This window comes from Eublepharis macularius, chromosome 18 (assembly GCF_028583425.1).
Source record: "Eublepharis macularius isolate TG4126 chromosome 18, MPM_Emac_v1.0, whole genome shotgun sequence".
Taxonomy (NCBI): Eukaryota; Metazoa; Chordata; class Lepidosauria; order Squamata; family Eublepharidae; genus Eublepharis; species Eublepharis macularius.
In genome coordinates, this window is record NC_072807.1 from 17,513,942 (window position 1) to 17,532,515 (window position 18,574).

The window sequence follows — 18,574 nt, forward strand, 5'->3', positions numbered from 1 at the left end:
TGTACCGTAATGTGCACAGAGGTGCTGTGGTGTAGTGGTTAGTGATAGATTAGGACTTGGGGGACTCAGGCTCGATTTCCCGCTCTGCCATGGAAACTCACCGGGTGAGCTTGAGCCAGTCACACACACTCAGACTAACCTTACCCCTCTGCGAGGAAAAATGGAGATGAGAATAATGTATGCCCCTTTGGGTCCCTACTGGGAAGAAAGGTGGAATGTAAATAAAGTAAAATAAATAAATAAATCGCTTCCTTGATGCTGGTGGGGAAAAAAACCCCTAGCTATTCAGGGCAATGACCAGGAAAGAAAGAAATCCCCCCCCCGCCGCACACACACTTTACATCTACTGTTTAATTCTTACATTTATACCCTGCCTTTCTCTTTAGCTGGGGACCCAAAACAGCTTACATCGTTCCAATCTCCTCCGTTTATTCTCCCAACAATCCTGTGAGGGAGGCTAGGCTGAGAATGACAGGCCCGAAGCAAGTTTCTGTGGCACAGCAAGGATTTGAACCTGCCTCCCAGATGTTAGTCTGACGCTCTAACCACTACACTGTACTGGTTCTCCAAAGAAAAAGGATGTTGTATAGATATGTCTGTGGGCAGGGTTTCATGCACACAAAGACACACACACACACACACTAGTTCATAATACACTTTAAAGATTCCATATATAAATAAGGAGTCACGGCCATGATGTTGGGAAGGGGAAAAAAATTTACTCGAATTTTCATCAATAAATAATTTACAGTATGTACATTAACACCCCACAAAAGTCCTACGCGTACACAAAAGGTGGAAGGGAAGGCAGGATGGTGAAGGTGATTTCTGCCCTGCCCTCTATTTTTTAAAATCTGCTGGGTCTTCATTGGCTCTGCTTCACCTGTAAGCCAGAACATTACCAAAATAAAGTGCTTTCTCGAATCTTTGATCATTAAAACAGGGATATCTCAACACCTAAGAAACACAAAGAAACAGTCACAGATCCCACATGCGGGGAGTAAGAGGGCAGATTCTATAGAGTAGGATTAGTTGAGAAGACCCATCACCACACACACAATTTCATCTTTTAAAAAAAAATTTCCAGTGGCAGGCAAGTACTCCTGTGTCACGTTGCCGGTGGATTTGGATAACCTTCCCAGCAGGTGAACCCATCCACTACAACTGTTTGTATGAACACAGCCACAGAGGGAGTTTAGATTCCTCTTTCTTTTTGTGAATTTCTTCAGAAGTCTGGCTCAAACATGAGCATGGACAAGGCTTATGGTTTGAGTCAAATGATTCCCTTAGTTATCTAACTTCTTAGGACCTCCACAGTGTGTTTCAATTTGGCCTCATTTGGGCATTGAATTTTATTTACAGCCCTGAAATGTCATTTTTTAAAGTCAAGGCCTTCCATTCCAGTCTCTTCTCTGATGGAAATCTGAATATTTCCATTACTTGACAGAAACTCTGTTTTAGAAGGAATTGGAAGAAGTAAGATTAAACAAAAGGTTTTCACCTTAGCTGGATCCTGCACATCCATAAACCACAATTTGCATTCTGTGTCCTCAGTGACGTTTTTATTTAGTACTAATGACACTATCTGCAGTACTACAGAAGATGCTAAGTTGCTATCCGGGCAGCTATCTGGTGACCAGTTTGGTGGGGCAGCTATCTGGTGGCCAGTCAACAAGGAGAGCATTCACCACAAATTTTGCCTCTAACAATCTTCTGTGACATTGCAAAGGATTGTGGGTCAGCTATCTGGTGACCAGCAACATGTCTTTGGCTCACCATACAACCATCCTCATTGGTTGAACAACATTCTAACAAAAATCCGTAAGTCAGATCGGCAAAAGAATTGCGCCAGATTTCAAGATGGCAATTGTGCGTGCCAAATTTCAAGATGGCTGACTCGTCTCAACAAGATCTCTTCTCCCCAAAAAAACTGACTGAAAGATTTCTAGGGATTGGGAACTGCGATCTCCCCTTTTGCTGACCCGGCAATCCCCAATCTCCCTTTCTTACCCAAGTGAGCCCAAATTTGCACACTTGCTTGAGTGATCCCTGTTTTATGCTCTCTCTCGAAAGATACACAAACCAACAGAAAAACGGGAGAAAAATTGGCCATTGGCAAATCAAACCATGGGGGTGAAGTAGTAAACACATATCTTTAAACACTGGAAACAAAACATACACCTCTTTATCTGTACAGTCACACAAGACCACTGGGAAGTCCTGCTTGATATTAAAAATGTAATAATTTACACCCAAGGGCTACGAAACTGCAGTTGAACAGAGCAGCAGAGATATTGGAGGAAGAAAATGAGGGCTGGAGATCAGAAGCTGGGTTGCCGGGGGGTTGGATTCAACGACGGAGTATTATGGGGTGGTGCCTCCTTGCTCAAAGGGGCCATTCCTAGACAGTTTAGACATTTACTCAAATGGAACTAACAGTGCACTCCTATGGAGAGTTACTCCAGTCTAAGCCTATTGAAGTCAATGGGATTAGACTGGAGTAACTCTCCATAGGATTGCACTGCCAGAGTCTCTCTACACCAGACACCTCAGCACGTGTTTGTGAAGTGTAGGGTGACACACTGTTAGCTGGGAAATGTAGTTTTAAAAGAGAGAGTCAGTGGAGATCGCTTCTCAGAAGGTTTGTTAATTTCATCTTTGCCTCCTGGAAGGCTCTGTCAATTTCACCTCTCCAGTCTAAAACTGTGTGGGATCTCAACCAGAGGACAGCAAGGAATGGAAATGGGCTGGAGCTGCCTTCCAGAGCCGGGCTTGGACCTGGAGAGGTTATAACGGGCAGAAGTTTCCCTTCTAGCATTTCTCAGCCCATTCACAAAGCTCCAGTGTACAGCAAAGCCTTTGCCCTGCTGCCGGCTCTGTCTTTTTAAACTTCCAGGTGAACACTGGATCTCCTGACACGTGTTCTTCACTTGGCAGATGTCTGATGTAGAGAGACAGGGATAATCAAATTGCAGCAGTCAAGAGTAATCCTGTGTGACAACTTTTTGCGTGCATGAATAGAGTACACCAGAGTAGACATCTCGCACCTCAACCCAGCTCTGATTTCTATGCCAGCATCAAAAGGAATCGATGACTTCAGGGGATTTGCATGCCTTTCGCACAGCTCTTGATGGCTCAACATCTGTCCAGCTATTTTAACCCATTCTTCAGGAGGAAGCACAAGCCGGACATGTCTTGGAACTTTATCAAAGCTGGGGTGACCAGTGCAAACTTGCAGCAAAAAACAAAAAAGTTTCATATGTAAAAAGTGGTTCTGTCCACATGGGGGAAGCGGCTATCTGGAAATTCAAGAAGATGTCTCAATACACCCTGATCAAAACGTTTGCTCTTTTTGGCTCAGAAATGTTTGTGGAGGAAGGCCAGAGTGATATCAAGTGGGAATGGACCCCGGAACATTTAAGCCAGTGCCCCTCAAACTTCTGATCACAGATACACACTTTCTCTAAGTTAAAATGAGAGGCTTGCTTCACTTTCACCTCCCCAAAAGCAGAACGGGAAGTGGCATTGCAGATGCTCTAGCATTTTGCAAAAACCCATATCGCTTTACCATAGAATTTTTGCAACTTCCTAGAGTATTTGCCACGTCACTTCTGGTTTCCACCCAAAGCGATGGAAGCACACCAGCACACCAGCATATGTCCTCCCCATTTCCTACGGCTGGTGCCTAAAGCGCTGGCAGGCAACGAGATGGAATATGAGGAAACCTCTCTCCACAGCAGGAGACCGGGTAACTCTATGCCCCATAGAAGTCAATTGGCAAAAGGGATGACGTACAGAGACGCAGCAAGCAGCCTCCTCTAGGGCTAGACGTTTTGAACTCACGAGATCCTGTAAATTTTTTAGGTGCCTTGATTTTTCACAGAACACCTTTGAGATTCACTGCTTTAATTCCTGTGTAGAGGAGGCCATTTCGGCAGGACAGGTGCCCCAGCCAAAATTCCCTCTTCTGGCACATGATTCCAGGTGAAATATCTTTGTGACTAGCCTGTGAAGAAGAGCACTGAAGGTCCAACCTACGTTGGTTTGGCATCACTTTAAGGATCCTACTTTAAGAAGTCTGGGAATTGTAGTTCATGTGGAGAATTTTCTCATGAGCTTTACTCCCCATCCCTCACACAGGAAACACAATTCCCAGCATTTCTTGGAAAAAGGGGACGCTGATGGTAGGAAATAGCATCCTCACGCCAATTCATGATGCAATTGTAGTCTGGAAGCAGAGGTCTAAGCTTGTTTTGTTGTGCTAGAACTCAGTCTCCATCTCAGCCATTTTTGGCTGAGCTCACATGAATGTAAGAGGAGCCCTGTTGGATCAGAACATTGATTCACCTAGTCCACCTTCCCGTTTCATACAGTAGCCGAATGAGTCACCTTGCAGGGCCAACAAACATGACGTAGACGCTGTTGCTTCCCGCCACTGGGATTCAAAAGTTTGCTGCCTCTGCATATGGAGGCCCTCTTCAGTCATCACAGCTAGCAGCCACTGATGTACCTATCCTCCGTGAATCTTGTAAGCTCACGGCCCTCCCTATTTCCACTGGCAGTGCATGCCACAATTTGTTACTTGTTGAGTAGAGAAGTTCTCCATGGCTCACAAAAGGAGGGTGTGTGTGTGTGTGTGGGGGGGGGTATATAGGGTTTGAAAGCTCATGGCAAGTTTTCAGCAAGAATCCCCAGGGAGAAAATTCTCAAACTCTCTTTGCTGTGCAAGGTGAAAGCAAAAACAAACAAGTAGCCTACCCCACTGGAATACTGGCCTAGTGTATCCTGAGTGTACCTGGTGGTGGTGAGAGAAAGGGTGGAGAAGCAGAGGATCGGAAACCAGGCAGGGATAGCAGGATTGCAGCGCCCAGGGGACCTTTGGTCAAGACCAAAATCTGCTGGGCAAGGCAGTCTCTTCTCTCCTGGTGTTATGCTCTTCCTAACCCAAAGACCCAACACCCTGCTAGTGGGGAAAGAAACAGATTCCATGGGAGTGCAGGAGAGGGGGAAAGAAGGTAGATCCCAGCACGCTTGTCACACCCAACTTTGCCCAGGCAGCTGCCTGCAGCTGCACAAGGGAGAACGCAGACGCCGGGGGTGCACCAGCAGCCATTACAAACGTGCAGGGGCATGCTCTGCACGTGTGGGGAGGAGAAGGATGTGCGAACCATTCTGCCAGGTGCAGACAGTGTGCCCCGGAGAAAACAGGTGCACCCAATGAAAAAAAACTCTAACCACCCAGGGAGGGAGGCACGGAGCGGGCCGTGCCCAGAAGACCTTTCCCTCTGGTCCTTTTTGACGCCACCTTGTGCAGTTGTGTGATACTGCAGCTCCTTTCTGGCGACGTCGGCCACCTCCACTTCTCCGACGACAACTCAGTTTACACAAATGCCAAAATCACAATCACCACAACCACTGAAAACACAGAAAAAGGGGGTGTGTGGAAAGGGAAAGGGCTTCCCATTGGTCTTAGCAATAGGAGGAAATGAGGGGACGGAGCATGGAAGGTGGCACAGCTGAGTCTTGCAGAGACTCCACACAAAGGAAGAAAAGTTTTATACTGCAAGGTGGAGGTCCAGGACTCACTCAGAGACGTTTTTAAAAAAGACATTCACTCCCAGATGGCTCAGCTTGTTCCAGTACAATTATTTTGTTTGTGGTTGCCTCCGGCTTCGGCGGCTTCTGCCAGGATGAAGGTCTATAGGAAAAGGGCCAAGAACTGGGGCAAATACACCAGCACAGCTAGGAGAAGGAAAAGAGGGGTGGGTCTCTGGGAGGGAGCCATGTTTCTGGACTGTCCGTACAAGTGCAATTTGTCTTTGTTGGAATGGAGCATCTTGACATCCTCGAAGGCGTAATAGGCCGCGAGGGTGAAGTTGACGTCCCCCGTGGTCAAGAGGTCGAAGACACATGATTTGAAGTACACGTCCTCGATCGGAAGCTTCTCTCGGCACTTGGCTGTGGCGGTGTCATGGCTGAAGCCCTGCCCTTTCCGCCGAGGCTCGTTTTCTCTGGTCTGCGCGGTGGGGCGGAAGGCCTCGAAGTCTATCTGCTCGTTGAGCGGGCAGCCCCGTAGGCAGAGGTACAGGCCCTGATTGTCCCTGTCCTCTACGGCGTTCACCACCTCCTCAGGCATCCGCACGGCAAAGGTGAGGTAGCGGCCAACCTGCCTCACCACGATGGTTGTCCCAATGTACTTGGCCTGAATCTCGATGTGCTGACCGGCCACTTTCTCCGTGATTTTCAGGCTGTTGGCTCCGTGCTTGTCCCCGCCGTTCTGGGAGCCGTCGACAAAGGCCGCCGGGAGCTCATCCATCTTGGCCTGGTACATTTTTTGGTCCACACACTCCTGGAAGCTCTTGAAGATAATCGTGAGCTGCAGGGACAATGGAGGGGAAAAAAGAGGATGAAAATAACAGCAGGGCATCAACGAGAGCTCTGAAATACAGAGTCTCTCTACACGAGACAACTTACATGGGGATGCTCAAGTGTAGGGAGAGGCAATGTTAGCTGGGAAGCATAGTTTAAAAAGACAGAGCCAGCGGAGATCGCTCCTCAATGGGCTTGTTAATTTTATCTTTGCCTCCCCAAAGGCTCAGTCAATTTCACCTCTTTACACCAGGGTAGTTTAAAAAGACAGAGCCAGAGTAGATTGTTCCTCAGGGGGTTTGTTAATTTCATCTTTGCCTCCTCAAAGGAGAGAATGATGTAAACAGCTTTGGGTCTCCATTGGAGAGAAAGGTGGTGTATAAATGAGATAGATAGACAGATAAATACAGGGCTCATTTCGGTGGGGAACACGCCGGAACACAGTTCCGGCAGTTCCCCAAAGAGGTCCCATGTCAGGTGGCCCCGTCCACCTGACTCTCGGCCATTTTGGGCCCATTTCAGCCTGGATTGGGGCCGAAACGGCCCAGATCAGGCCTCTGACGGGTGGTGGATCACTCTCCCACTCAGCAGCGGCCTGATCCTGACCATTTGGGGCCTGGGTCCAAAACAGCCAGGATAGGTGATGCCAGGGGGTGTGGCACATGCCAAGCAGGTATGCTAATGACACACTTCTGGTGATGTCAAGGGTCATGCATATGGTAATGTGTTATGCGAATGAGTTCCTCCAGCTCTTTTTCTACGAAATGACCCCTGGATAGATAGATAGGCAGGCTGACAGACAATCCCAAAGGTCCACTTTCCAAGTTATCGCATGCATTGCTCCAATCTTTCCCAAACCTGCCTTGCTACAATCTCTTTGAAAAGAATGCAACCCATTCTGGACACGAAAGTACGCATTTTAAGGTTTTACCCACATTGCTATCACTTTCCCGCAAGTTCTATATTTACCACTGAGGACTTTAGGAGGGGATTTCTAAAAAAAAGTGGTCTTTGCTATACGAGTATAGCACAGACACAATGATACTGTAATTGCTGATTTTTTAAAAAGAAGCCTGAAAACTAGCCCACTTCAGAGATACATTGTAGTGTAGTCACTGGAGACTCAGACCTGGGTTTTGAAGATAAATTAGAAGAGGGAAGGATCTCTGCTTTGCCAGTCACACACTCTCAGCCTAACCTCCCTTGCAGTGTTAGGATAAACTTGTAAGCCACTCTGAGCTCTCAAAGAGTATGATAAAAATGTGTGTGTGAGAGAGAGACAGAGACACAGACAGACCCTGACCTGAATAGCCCAGGTGAGCCTGATCAGATCTCAGAAGCTAAGCAGGGTCGGCCTTGGTTAGTAATTGGATGGGAGACCTCCAACAAAGACCAGGGTTGCAGAGGCAGGCAATGGCAAACCACCTCTGTAAGTCTCTTGCTGTGAAAGCCGTGCTAGGAGTCGCCATAAGTAAGCTATGATTTGAGGATACTCTTCACCAGAGAGAGAGAGAGAGAGAAATTGGATTCCCCCACCTCATTCTGTGGCATATCTAGATCTGGCTCTAGGAAGAACATTAGAAGAGCCCTGCTAGATCTGGCAGAGGTATTATCTTACTCCAGCACCCTGTCTCATACAGAGGCCAACTAACAGGGCATAGAGGCCTCCCATGATGTAGCCCTAGTGAGCTATTTGGAAGAAAAGAAGTATAAACTAATTGGCCAAGTGGCTTCCCGAGGCAATGGTCACCACTGGAGAGACATAACGTGCACCATGTTTTTACCTTGCTGGTGGCTGTCGCCGTAGATCCAGGCAAGACAGGTGTGTTGGTGACCTGTACGTTCAGGTAGTTATTGTCTATGAGCGGCCATGCTCCCTTGATTTTGCATGTCTGGAAAGTGTCTGAAAAAGTCCTGAGATGGGGATCTCCAAAGAGCCCGCAGTGGGTGTAATTGGGAGGGGGGGAGTGTTTGTGGAAGCTCCTCTCGTAATGGCAGATCTCAGGGCTGTCCGAGCGCTCCTGGCTATCACCTCGGGGCAGAGGGCGGAGGCGGGGCTGCGAGGTGGGGCCCTCTTTGGAGCAGTTGTGTTGGACCATGAGGTCATCGATGCCGTGGACGGCAGAGTGATAAACCAGGTCTCCCCGGCAGGTCCGAGCTGTACGGTGGGTGCAGTGGGCGTAGGTACGCAGGGCAGTGCAGAATTCGGGGGCCTCCTCGGCACCGAGGTGGTGAGGCCCTGACGTGGCTGCCAAAAACTCAGAGTTGCACTTCATGATTTTGCATGGAGACATCCCTAAAGGGAGAGAACAGACACAGACATGAAGATCCATTTGTCCAAGAACGTTTGATGGTTACCTCTTGCTGGCATTCCTCTCTGAGCAGGTCCTAGAGGGAATCAAGGGTCTCTTTCACAATTTATTCCCTTCTTTCATTTATACCCGCCTTTGTCCCCAATGTGGCTCGCAACATTCTCTTCTCCTCCATTTTATCTTCACAATGATCCTGCAAGGTTAACTGGAGTGGCCCAAGGTCACCCACCAAGCTTCCATGGCAGAGCAGGGCTTTGAACAGGGCCAGGCCCCTAGGCTTTCATGTATTTCGGGCCCCTCCGGCATGTCAATCTTTCACCCCACTATAGCTGACAGCCTGACCTTAGTACGGTAGGTACTAGACCGTAGTAGATACCCCTATATCCATTTTAATAATAACATACTTTGTAAACCGCTCTGAGTGGGCATTAAGTTGTCCTGAAGGGTGGTATATAAATCAAATGTTGTTGTTGTTGTTATTATTATTTTGAGGGTCTCCTGAAGAATTCTATTCACAATTTGAATTTTATGTGTGTGTGTGAGAGAGTAGAACTCTTCAGGAAAACACATTTTGGGGGTATAATTGTTCAATACTGTAATATTTTGAATAAATAATTTTTATTATTTATTAAAATATATAATTTATGGATAATTGTTTTAATAGAAAAGACAGTTTGTTTCACTCCAATAAAGAAGCAGTTAATTATCTTATTAAAAGAGGTTATATAAGAGAATCAGTTCATTGCAGTTTATGTGGGGGTGTGCCTCAGCAAAAAAACTTGTCGGGCCCTTAGTTCCTACGGGGCCCCTAGGCTTCGGCCTAGTCAGCCTTAAAAATAATACAGCCCTGGCTTTGAAACCAGCTGTCCCAGATCCTAGTCTAACACTCTAACCACTACACCACACTGGCTCTCAAGAGGTAGAAACCTCAGCTCGAAGCAACTTGCTTGTGGGATTGTTTGTTAAAAAAGCTTGCCACACTGCACATGGGCCCTCTGCTCAAGGTACTCCAGGCTCAGTGGTGAAATTTTAGCTAAGTAGCTTGGAGTTGCATTTTTGTGTATACAATTTGGGAGGGGAGGAAATGAGAATGTCTTTCTCTAACAAGCCTGTAGGGGGAGATATTTTCCTGAAGATGCAATAGATACTTCAGCTCTGGGGGGGGGGGGAATTCCCCGCTTTGCAGCTTCACAGACGTCTCCATATAAGGCCAAATTTCCAAAGCCAGGTGTCATACATAAGCTGTGACATGATCCACATGTACGTGCAGGGGAAAGCTTATGTTTCTATATACGACTGAGAGAGACCAGTGCAAAATCCGCCCTTAGTGCACCCACCTCGTGAGCAAGCAAGATGATGGTGGAGGGTTCACAAATGGATCTCCACTAGTTCTTTTAATTACAGGAAGAAGAAGAAGTAATCCACGGGGAGGAAACACTTTCTGTTTTCCTGACATCAAATGTCCCGTGGAATTGTTTTTTGACCCACTGGGGAAATATACAGACACCAAACAGGCAGCTGCATAGTTCCTCCTGTAAGGCACTGGGCAGCCCTGCAAAGCCAATGAAATTAAGGGGACGGAGGTTTGCCAACTCTGTTGGGAAATACCTGGAGATTTGGAGGCGGAGCCTGGGGAAAAGAGGGACCCTCAGTGGGGTCTAATATCATAGAGTCCATACAGCAGCCGTTTTCTCCAGGAAACTGATCTTTGTAGATCTGTTGTAATTCTAGGAGATTCCCCCACCGGGTGGTTGGCAACTCTAGGGAGAGTTAACCCCTCCTCCTACACTGCAACCCAAAGACCCTATCCAGGCTGGTATTTAGCAATTTTAAAAACCCATTCATGGATCTCCCACATTTTGTCCTAAAAGAAATGAAATCCTGCCCTCAATTCATAGTTGACGTATGACAACCCCCGGTGGGGTTTTCATGGCAAGAGACTAACAGAGGTGGTTTGCCATTGCCTGCCTCTGCAACCCTGGTCTTTGTTGGAGGTCTCCCATCCAATTACTAACCAAGGCCGACCCTGCTTAGCTTCGGAGATCTGACAAGACCAGGCTCGATTTGATTAATTTTTGTACCTGGTATGAGAAATCAGACCCCTCTTGTTCGGCTCTGGATCGGCACCCGGCTGGACAGCAGGAAGCCTCTCCACTTGGATTTATTTCTACTTCTCTAAAGGGATCAAGGTTGGCTTTGGAGACTGAAGGTGAGGCTCTCCAGCTGGGATCCAGTCCAGGGTGCTTGTCTGACTGGCTGAGAGGCGCCCCTTCCCTCCAGATTGTACAAACACCTGCATGACTCAACCGCTTTGGCAAGGACACCTGAGCAGGAGCCAAGATCAGTCGTTGCCAGGAAGGGTTTTTGCACATTGGTGGTGGTGGTAGCGTGGATGCAAAGCAAAGAAATAAATACAACTCGAGCAAGGAAGAACTGACGTTCCCCAGTTCCAGAAGGGAGGTCGAGATGGGAAAGAGCTAGCTTAGACACGGCACTGTGAATTGCCAAGTCCCTGATTTGAATCTCATTTCTGCCATGAACTGGCAGGGGGCCTTAGGAAAGCCCAGGGCTAGTTTGGGGTATTTTGTCAGCCCGAGCAAAGCACACCCATCCCCTCTTGGCCCTGCACCTCCCCAGCTGAGTCCATTCACTAGCTGGTAAAGGGCTAGGAGCAAGCCAAACCCCGGTGATGCCTTGACACCCTCCCCATTGTGGCAACCCAAGGTGTTGCGTGGCTGGAGACCCAGCAAGCTGTTCTCTCTCAGCCTCATCACCCCCATCGTGAAATCGAGGGCTAACGGCATCAGCCTGCTTTGCAAGGTTGTCGTAGGGATGCCCAGAGGATGTATCCAAAGTCCTCTGAACATTCAAAACCCTAAGAAGCTCTCCTGAGCACCCACAACTGAGCCTCACTAGCTGCCATCTCAAGCAAAGGCCCTCTGAGGTGAGCAGGACTGGTAAGGGGTTTTGAATGGCCTCTGCCTTGCTGCTCCACAAAGTTGGTCCACCTTAGCTGATGTAGATGGAGAGCCATTCAAGGATGCAAATGGGAAACTGGGTTGCTGGCGGAAGAGGCCAGGCATTTGATGGGGAAGCCGAGAGGTACAGTGATGGCTCAGGGGGCGGAAACTGTTTATGCCCAGGGGCAGATGGCAAATGTATCCAGATATCTTGCTCTTTAACTGTAAAAGATCTCCGACGCCTACTCTAGGTGCTAAGCTCCTGCTCTGGCTTTTCAGATTTTGGACCTTCCCTGGCGTAAAATCTCTGTCTTCTCTGGCTGAGTCAAAGTATTTTGTCGTCTCCCAGGCTCATTTTGGACAGGCTGGCAGTTGGGCCAAGCCCAGGAGGGGATGATGGTCCCAATACGGCTGAATCACCACAGCACGCCAGTCTGCAGGTAACTCGGGTGGAGAACTGGGCCTTCTTCACCGTTTAGGGAAGATTTGCTAGCTCTGGCTTGGGAAATCCCTGGAGATTTGTGGATGGTACCTAGGAGAGGGCAGAGGTTGGGGAGGGGAGGGAGGTCAGTGGCATATAATGCTATAAAGTCCACCCTCCGAAGCTATCATTTCCTCCAGGGGAACAGGTCTCTGTGGCCTGGAGTTGTACTTCCGGGAGAATTTCAGGCCCCACCTGGAGGCTGGCATCCAGGTTTTCCAGAAAGGCACTTTCATGGTAGCTTTTCAATCTTTAAATTTTAAATCCAGTTTGTTAAAAGCAAAGGAAGTTACTGAGTTTTAAAAATATTAAAAAGCCCTGTATACCAAACCTGCGCAGAGAAGCCGGGGTTTATCAGAGATTCAGGGTTTATCTGAATCTCTTCTCTCTCAGTCTTATCTGATATCGTGTCCTGGGTTTTGGATATTGGGAAATCAAGTCCACCCCCTCTCCCCTCCCCAAGTCAACGCCCTCCCTCAGGCAGGCAGCTTTTGACACAGCCCTGGAAAAGTATTTGAACAGAAGCCAAGAAAACTCGGTTTGTTCCATTTCACATAATCCGTTTTCCATCGGCTCAGAATACATCTGTGTTGCAGCCACAGGTGACTGAGCACCGAAATGATACCCGTTGCTTCGACTTGTTTGGAGAAAGAAAAAAAACAAAACTCCTTGAGCTTGAGAAAAGAGGTCTCCGTTCCTTTGCCATAAAGTAGAATAAAGAGAGGCGAAGCAAAACGCCATTTGCAGGTAGAGAAGGGCTTGTAGCCCTACCTCCTCCTTCACCATGCCCATTTAGCACCTCCCCATCTCCAAATGATCCCTTAAAGAAATATACAAACTCCTGGCGGGGGGTGGGGGGGTACTTCCAGAAAGCAAATAGTGACTTCATCGCCTTACAAAGGAACAAATGCAATCTGTCTCCACGCTAGGATTGCCAGCTTCCAGGAGGGTCTTGGATAGGGTTGCCAGCTTCAAGTTGAGAAATTCCTGGAGATCTGGGGGGTGAAACCTGGAGAAACCGGGGTTTGGGGAGGGAAAGGACCTTGGCATGGCATAATTCCATAGTCCACCCCAAAAGTAGCCATTTTCTCCAGGTGAACTGATCTTTGTGGCCTGGAGACCAGTTGTAATTCCAGGGGATCTCCAGCCACTACCTGGAGGCTGGTAACCCTAGTCTTGGAGATCTCCCAAAATTACAACTGGTCTTCAGACTGCAGAGATCAGTTCCCCTGGAGAAAATGGCTGCTTTGGAGGGTGGACTCTATAGCATTATATACCACCGAGGTCCCTCCACTCCTCAAACCCTGCCCTCTCCGGATTGTACCCCAGATTTCCAGGAATTTCCCAACCCAGATTTGGCAGTCCTACTCCACAGCCTTCGAATCCAAGAGGAGGACTTCTTTCCAAGAAGGAACATTCATATCAGTCCTTTTAGCACAGCCACAAAAGGGCTTTCAGTGGTTGCTTCTTCTCTATACTTTGAGGAAACATGCACACAATAGCGTCCCCTAATAGCCCCCTTTCTTCAGCTTGCTCTTTCTCAACCCTACTTTACTGTAATATTTTAGAAAAGAATTTCCTCCACACACACCCCGTCTCAGTTGGGAGGTAACCAGTGCCAAAGGTCGCACCCATGCCGGAGCCATTTTCCTGCCACCAGCCCCCTCCTGGCTGCCATTTTCCCCACTTTGTCATCCAAAGGTTTCTTTTCTTTCCAAAGCCATCATTGCTATGGAGCTATGGCAATCAGCAATTTTTAAAAACAACCCTCTGGTGGTGCGCTGCTTAAAACAGTCCATGAGGGAAGGAATGCCTGGATTTCCACTATAATGGGAGGCCTCCCCGCAATTCCCTTTGATGGGCACCATAGAGTTTTTGAAAAACCATAGAGTTTCTGGAAAATGCCAGAGTGCCCCTGGCAACATACTGATGTCATTTCTGGGTGCATGGTGGTGGTGGTGGCATCAACGCATCGCTGGTGACATCAGCACATCGACAGCGAGGACCCCCTCACCATGTTAAGTCCTCCTGCTGGTTGTCTCCTACCTGGCAACCCTAGAGGGGCTGAAAGCAGAAAAGTGCACAGGAGCACCCAGTGCGGCAGCTCCATTGCCACTGTGAATGCATTCGCTGTGGCGACAAAAGCAACACACCACAAGCCTTGCAGTGGGTGTCTAGTCAGAGGCTCTCTCCAGCCTCAAGCAGAGATCTTTCCCAGGCCTGCTCCTTGCGATCTCTTTAACTAGCAATGTCAGGAACGGAACCTGGGGGTCTCACCACATAGCGACGCCTGGCACGTGCTGTTTAAGTGTCGGGCTTCGCAATTTTGAATCGCGGAGTAGAGAGAAGGATCCACTCTTTTTGTAAAACAAAGAGTTGAGAGGGAGAGGTGGGAGGGAAAAAGAAGCTTTTGGCTAGCGCCTTTAACTCCTCAGCTGCTGAACTACACAGTCTCTCCCCCGTTCCTGCAGATTTCACCCAAAGGGGGTGGGGAGGGAAAGACTGTGTAGTTCAGCAAACCCTCTGGGTGGAATCGGCCAGATCTTAAAATAAAGAGGGTGGGGGAAGACTGTGTAATTCAGCAACTACAAAAAGAAGCAAAATCAAAAAGAGTCCAGTAGCACCTTTAAGACTAACCAATTTTATTGTAGCATAAGCTTTCGAGAATCAAGTTCTCTTCCTCAGATGCATGATACAAACTGGTCAAATACAGAAGAGGAGGAGGGAGAGGGGAGAGAAGGGGACATATATCAGAAGGGGACAAGATGTATATGTCCTGATATGTTCTGATATATGGCCCCTTCTCTCCCCTGTCCCTCCTCCTCTTCTGTATTTGACCAGTTTGTATCATGCATCTGACGAAGAGAACTTGATTCTCGAAAGCTTATGCTACAATAAAATTGGTTAGTCTTAAAGGTGCTACTGGACTCTTTTTGATATTGCTACTACAGACTAACACGGCTAACTCCTCCGGGTACAAAAAGAAGGAATCTTCTCTATCCAACAAGCGATAGAGTGCAAGGGAGCAAGTGGAGTGCGCTTCCTCTCATTGCTGCCAGCGTGCTCCCTTGCTCCCCTAAATGCACTTGGGAGCTGAGCACGCTGGCAGCACAGAGAGGGAGCCAAGCAGACTAGATGAGACGCTTAGAGAAAGAACCTCTGCCAGGGAGAGGGGGCAATTCTCCCTCTTCTCCCTGACAGACGTTCTCTCTCACTACATTTCCCATCGAACCTTGCAGAAACTGTCAAGTGCCCTCCACGCATCAGACGTCTCATCTGTTTCGACTCTAGGACAGTCTGCATGCAATGTGTGCCAGGGTTGCCAACTCCAGGTCTGGAAATCCCTGGAGATTTCGGGAAGGCAGGTTTTGCGGAAGAGAAGGGCCTCAGCCATAGAGCCCACCTTCCAAAGTAACCATTTCCCCCCCAGGAAAACTGCTTTCTGTAGTCTTGAGATGAGTCCTAATTCCAGGGGATCTCCAGCCCGCACCTGGAGATCGGCAAGGCTAGCACCAGTGCTGAGAGTTGAACCCACCCTTTTGAATTGTTCAAAACACTTTGCATATTTTTTTGATTTTTTGAAAAATATTTCCAAAATAAAGAGGGTACTGAAAGAGGAGGGGGAGATACAGGGTCAAAGGAGGGACAGGATTTTGTACTACAAGAGTTATTAAAATAGAGTACTTAAAACATATCTTAATCAGAGTTAATCAATATTAAAATAAAGAATACATATACCGTCCCAGCTACTGTATATTTTCACATTTGCCTTCCCAAACTAAACACATTATGCAATCTACCTTGTCATTAATATTTGCCCATTTCCATCTTATCATAGCTTTATATTCAATATTTAACAATATATCAATATATAATCCTCATTCTATTATTGCTGCATTATTTCATCTTAACTCTTTACATAACTGATTAATATAGCAATCCTCTCTACCTGTCCCTAACGTTATCAGTGTTTCCAAATCTCCAAACTATTTTAGCAATTAGCAATAAAATATTTAATTATATATTCATACCTTTCTCCCCTTGTTAGACAATAAGTACTAATAAACTATATACAATAAGTCGGTACTTTATAGAACTGCAACCTCTTATTGATTTTATTCTTTTTAAGCAAAATAGATGCAAATTACACTTTGCATATTTTATGTCCGGGCCGAGCGCAGAGTCAGTCTTGGGAGCGTCACTGCAGCAACCGAACTCTCCGCCCACGAAGAAGTGATGGATGGCTCTTTTCAGAAGGTCCCTGTATAGCCAAAGTCAGCCAGAGAGAGACTCTTGGCAGGAGGCCCGGTCTGAAGTGACCAGCTGACCAGAGCACAGCAAGCACTGACAGGCCATTAAGCTTCTGCCTTTGAACTGCTAATTGAGCGCAAATCTTTGCTGGAAGAATAGCGCGATTATCATGCCTTCTTTTGCATAACAAAAGAAAAAGGTCCCATAAAACTGATTTGACTTGGGCAGCAAAAGAACAAAAGGAGAGGGTGGGAGGCAGCCTTTGAGAAACCAAGGGGAAAGAAAGACAATGAAATTTGCCGTCAAGGGTGGAAGCGAGAAAGAATCAAATAGGCCAATAAATTTACCTCCATGTGCAAAAGAATAAGGTCAGGTTTCAAGAGGGGGGAAGGCGGATGTGTGAAAACGAAGCCGGCATTCCTACAATACTGGGTTTTTATGGGGAAGGGAGAAAGAAGAGATTTATGAGACACCCTGAACTATTTATGAGGAGGGGGAGATTCTATACTGTTCACGCTGAGCAAAGAATGACACCAAAAACTGCAAATGTGCCTATTTTAATTTTTTTTTTTAAATTGAGAACTCGTTTCAGGACAAAATAATGATAAAAAAATTATTCAACAGGAAATTCCCAAGCAAAGTCTGTTCACTGGATTCTTGTATTTCGAACCACATCCTGCTCCTACATGTGTGATAGCTGATGGGTTGCCAATCTCCAGGAGTTCTCCCAGAATTACAAGTGATCTTCAGACTATAGAGATCAGTTCCCCTGGAGGAAATGCCAGTGTCAGAGAGCGGACTCTATGGTATACCATAGATTCTAGGTGAAACCCCTCCCCAAATTCCCCCTTTGACAGGCATTGTCCCCAAATCTCTAAGAATTTCCTGTGCTGGCTGTGGTTGGTTATGCTAGGACACCATAAAGACACTCTGAACATGCTCAGAGACATTCTGCATTGTGATTTTATATGACCCAAGGCTGAGCTGTGGTATTAAAAATAAGAATCGCAGAAGCCTAGACCAAAATTCGTGTACAACTGCGGTGGTTAAAGAATGGCAAAAAGTTGCAGGAAAGAGTCCTTAACTGGTGAAATAGTAAAGAGCCCAGTAGCACCTTTAAGACTGACCAACTTATTTGTAGCATAAGCTTTTGAGAACTACAGCTCTCTTCATCAGATACATTTGACAAAGAGAGCCGTGGTTCTCAAAAGCTTATGCTACAAATAAATTGACTCGTCTTAAAGGTGCTACTGGGCTCTTTACGATATTGCAACTACAAACTAACACGGCTAACTGCTCTGGATCTTAACTGGTGAAGGGTAGCAGTGCTTTTACACAGAGGCTTACTCTAGAGTCAAATATGCTGGAAGCTATTGGGTCAAGAAAGCTGTTTCGGGTTCTCTTTGTACTGGGATAAGATGCTTTTTGTTATCTGCCTGCTTTTGACATTCGTCATCATCAGTGGCCAGACAGATACCTTGGAGAAGCCCAGAAGCCGACAGACTGTCCAGTTGCTTGTCCTGCCCAAGGTGCTGCAAGTCAGAGATAGACTGCCCCTGAACATGGATGTTCCATTGAGCGTTCATAGCATGTGAATTCATCCTTTATGAACCATCCTATCTGAACCATAACTGTTTCTTGAGGCTGTGACTTCCCCAGGAAGTGTAAAGAAGTTCCATCTTTGGGCAACCCTTCACTGACAGCAAAGCATAGCCTGAAATCATAGTGGTGGGGATTGCCCTCAAGTCACAGCTGACCTATGGTGACTCCTGGCAGGGTTTTCATGGCAAGAGATTAACACAAGTGGTTTGCCATTGCCTGCCTCTGCAACCCTGGTCTTCATTGAAGGTCTCCCATCCAATTGCTAACCAAGGCTGACCCTGCTTAGCTTCTGAGATCTGACGAGATCAGGCTCACCTGGGCTATCCAGGTCAGGGTCTGAAGTCACAGTGTTTAGACAGAAAATGATTGTCCCTAAACCCCCTTTAATATGCACTCTTGGAGAGGAAACAAGAATTTTATCAAGCCCAATTCTGCAATTATCAGTAAAGAACCAGAAATGCATTTATTTATTTACTTCATTTATACCTTGCCTCTCTCCCCAATGGGAACCCAAAACGGCTTACAGCCTTCTCCTCTCCTCCATCTTATTCTCACAACAACCCTGTGAAGTAGGTTAGGCTGAGAGAATGAGACTGGCC

General features: G+C 47.1%; 1 protein-coding gene across 1 annotated transcript in view; it reads right to left on the reverse strand.

Annotated features, from left to right (window-relative positions):
• Positions 1 to 697: 697 nt before the first annotated feature.
• RGMA (repulsive guidance molecule BMP co-receptor a) overlaps positions 698 to 18,574 on the reverse strand; it is a 36,101-nt gene continuing 18,224 nt past the window's right edge. Inside the window, exons 3-4 of the mRNA XM_055002291.1 lie at positions 8,154 to 8,665; positions 698 to 6,376 (exon numbers count right to left, since the gene is read on the reverse strand). Of these exons, the coding sequence (XP_054858266.1) occupies positions 5,699 to 6,376; positions 8,154 to 8,665 (1,190 nt within the window). The 3' untranslated portion in view covers positions 698 to 5,698. The remainder of the gene's footprint in view (positions 6,377 to 8,153; positions 8,666 to 18,574) is intronic.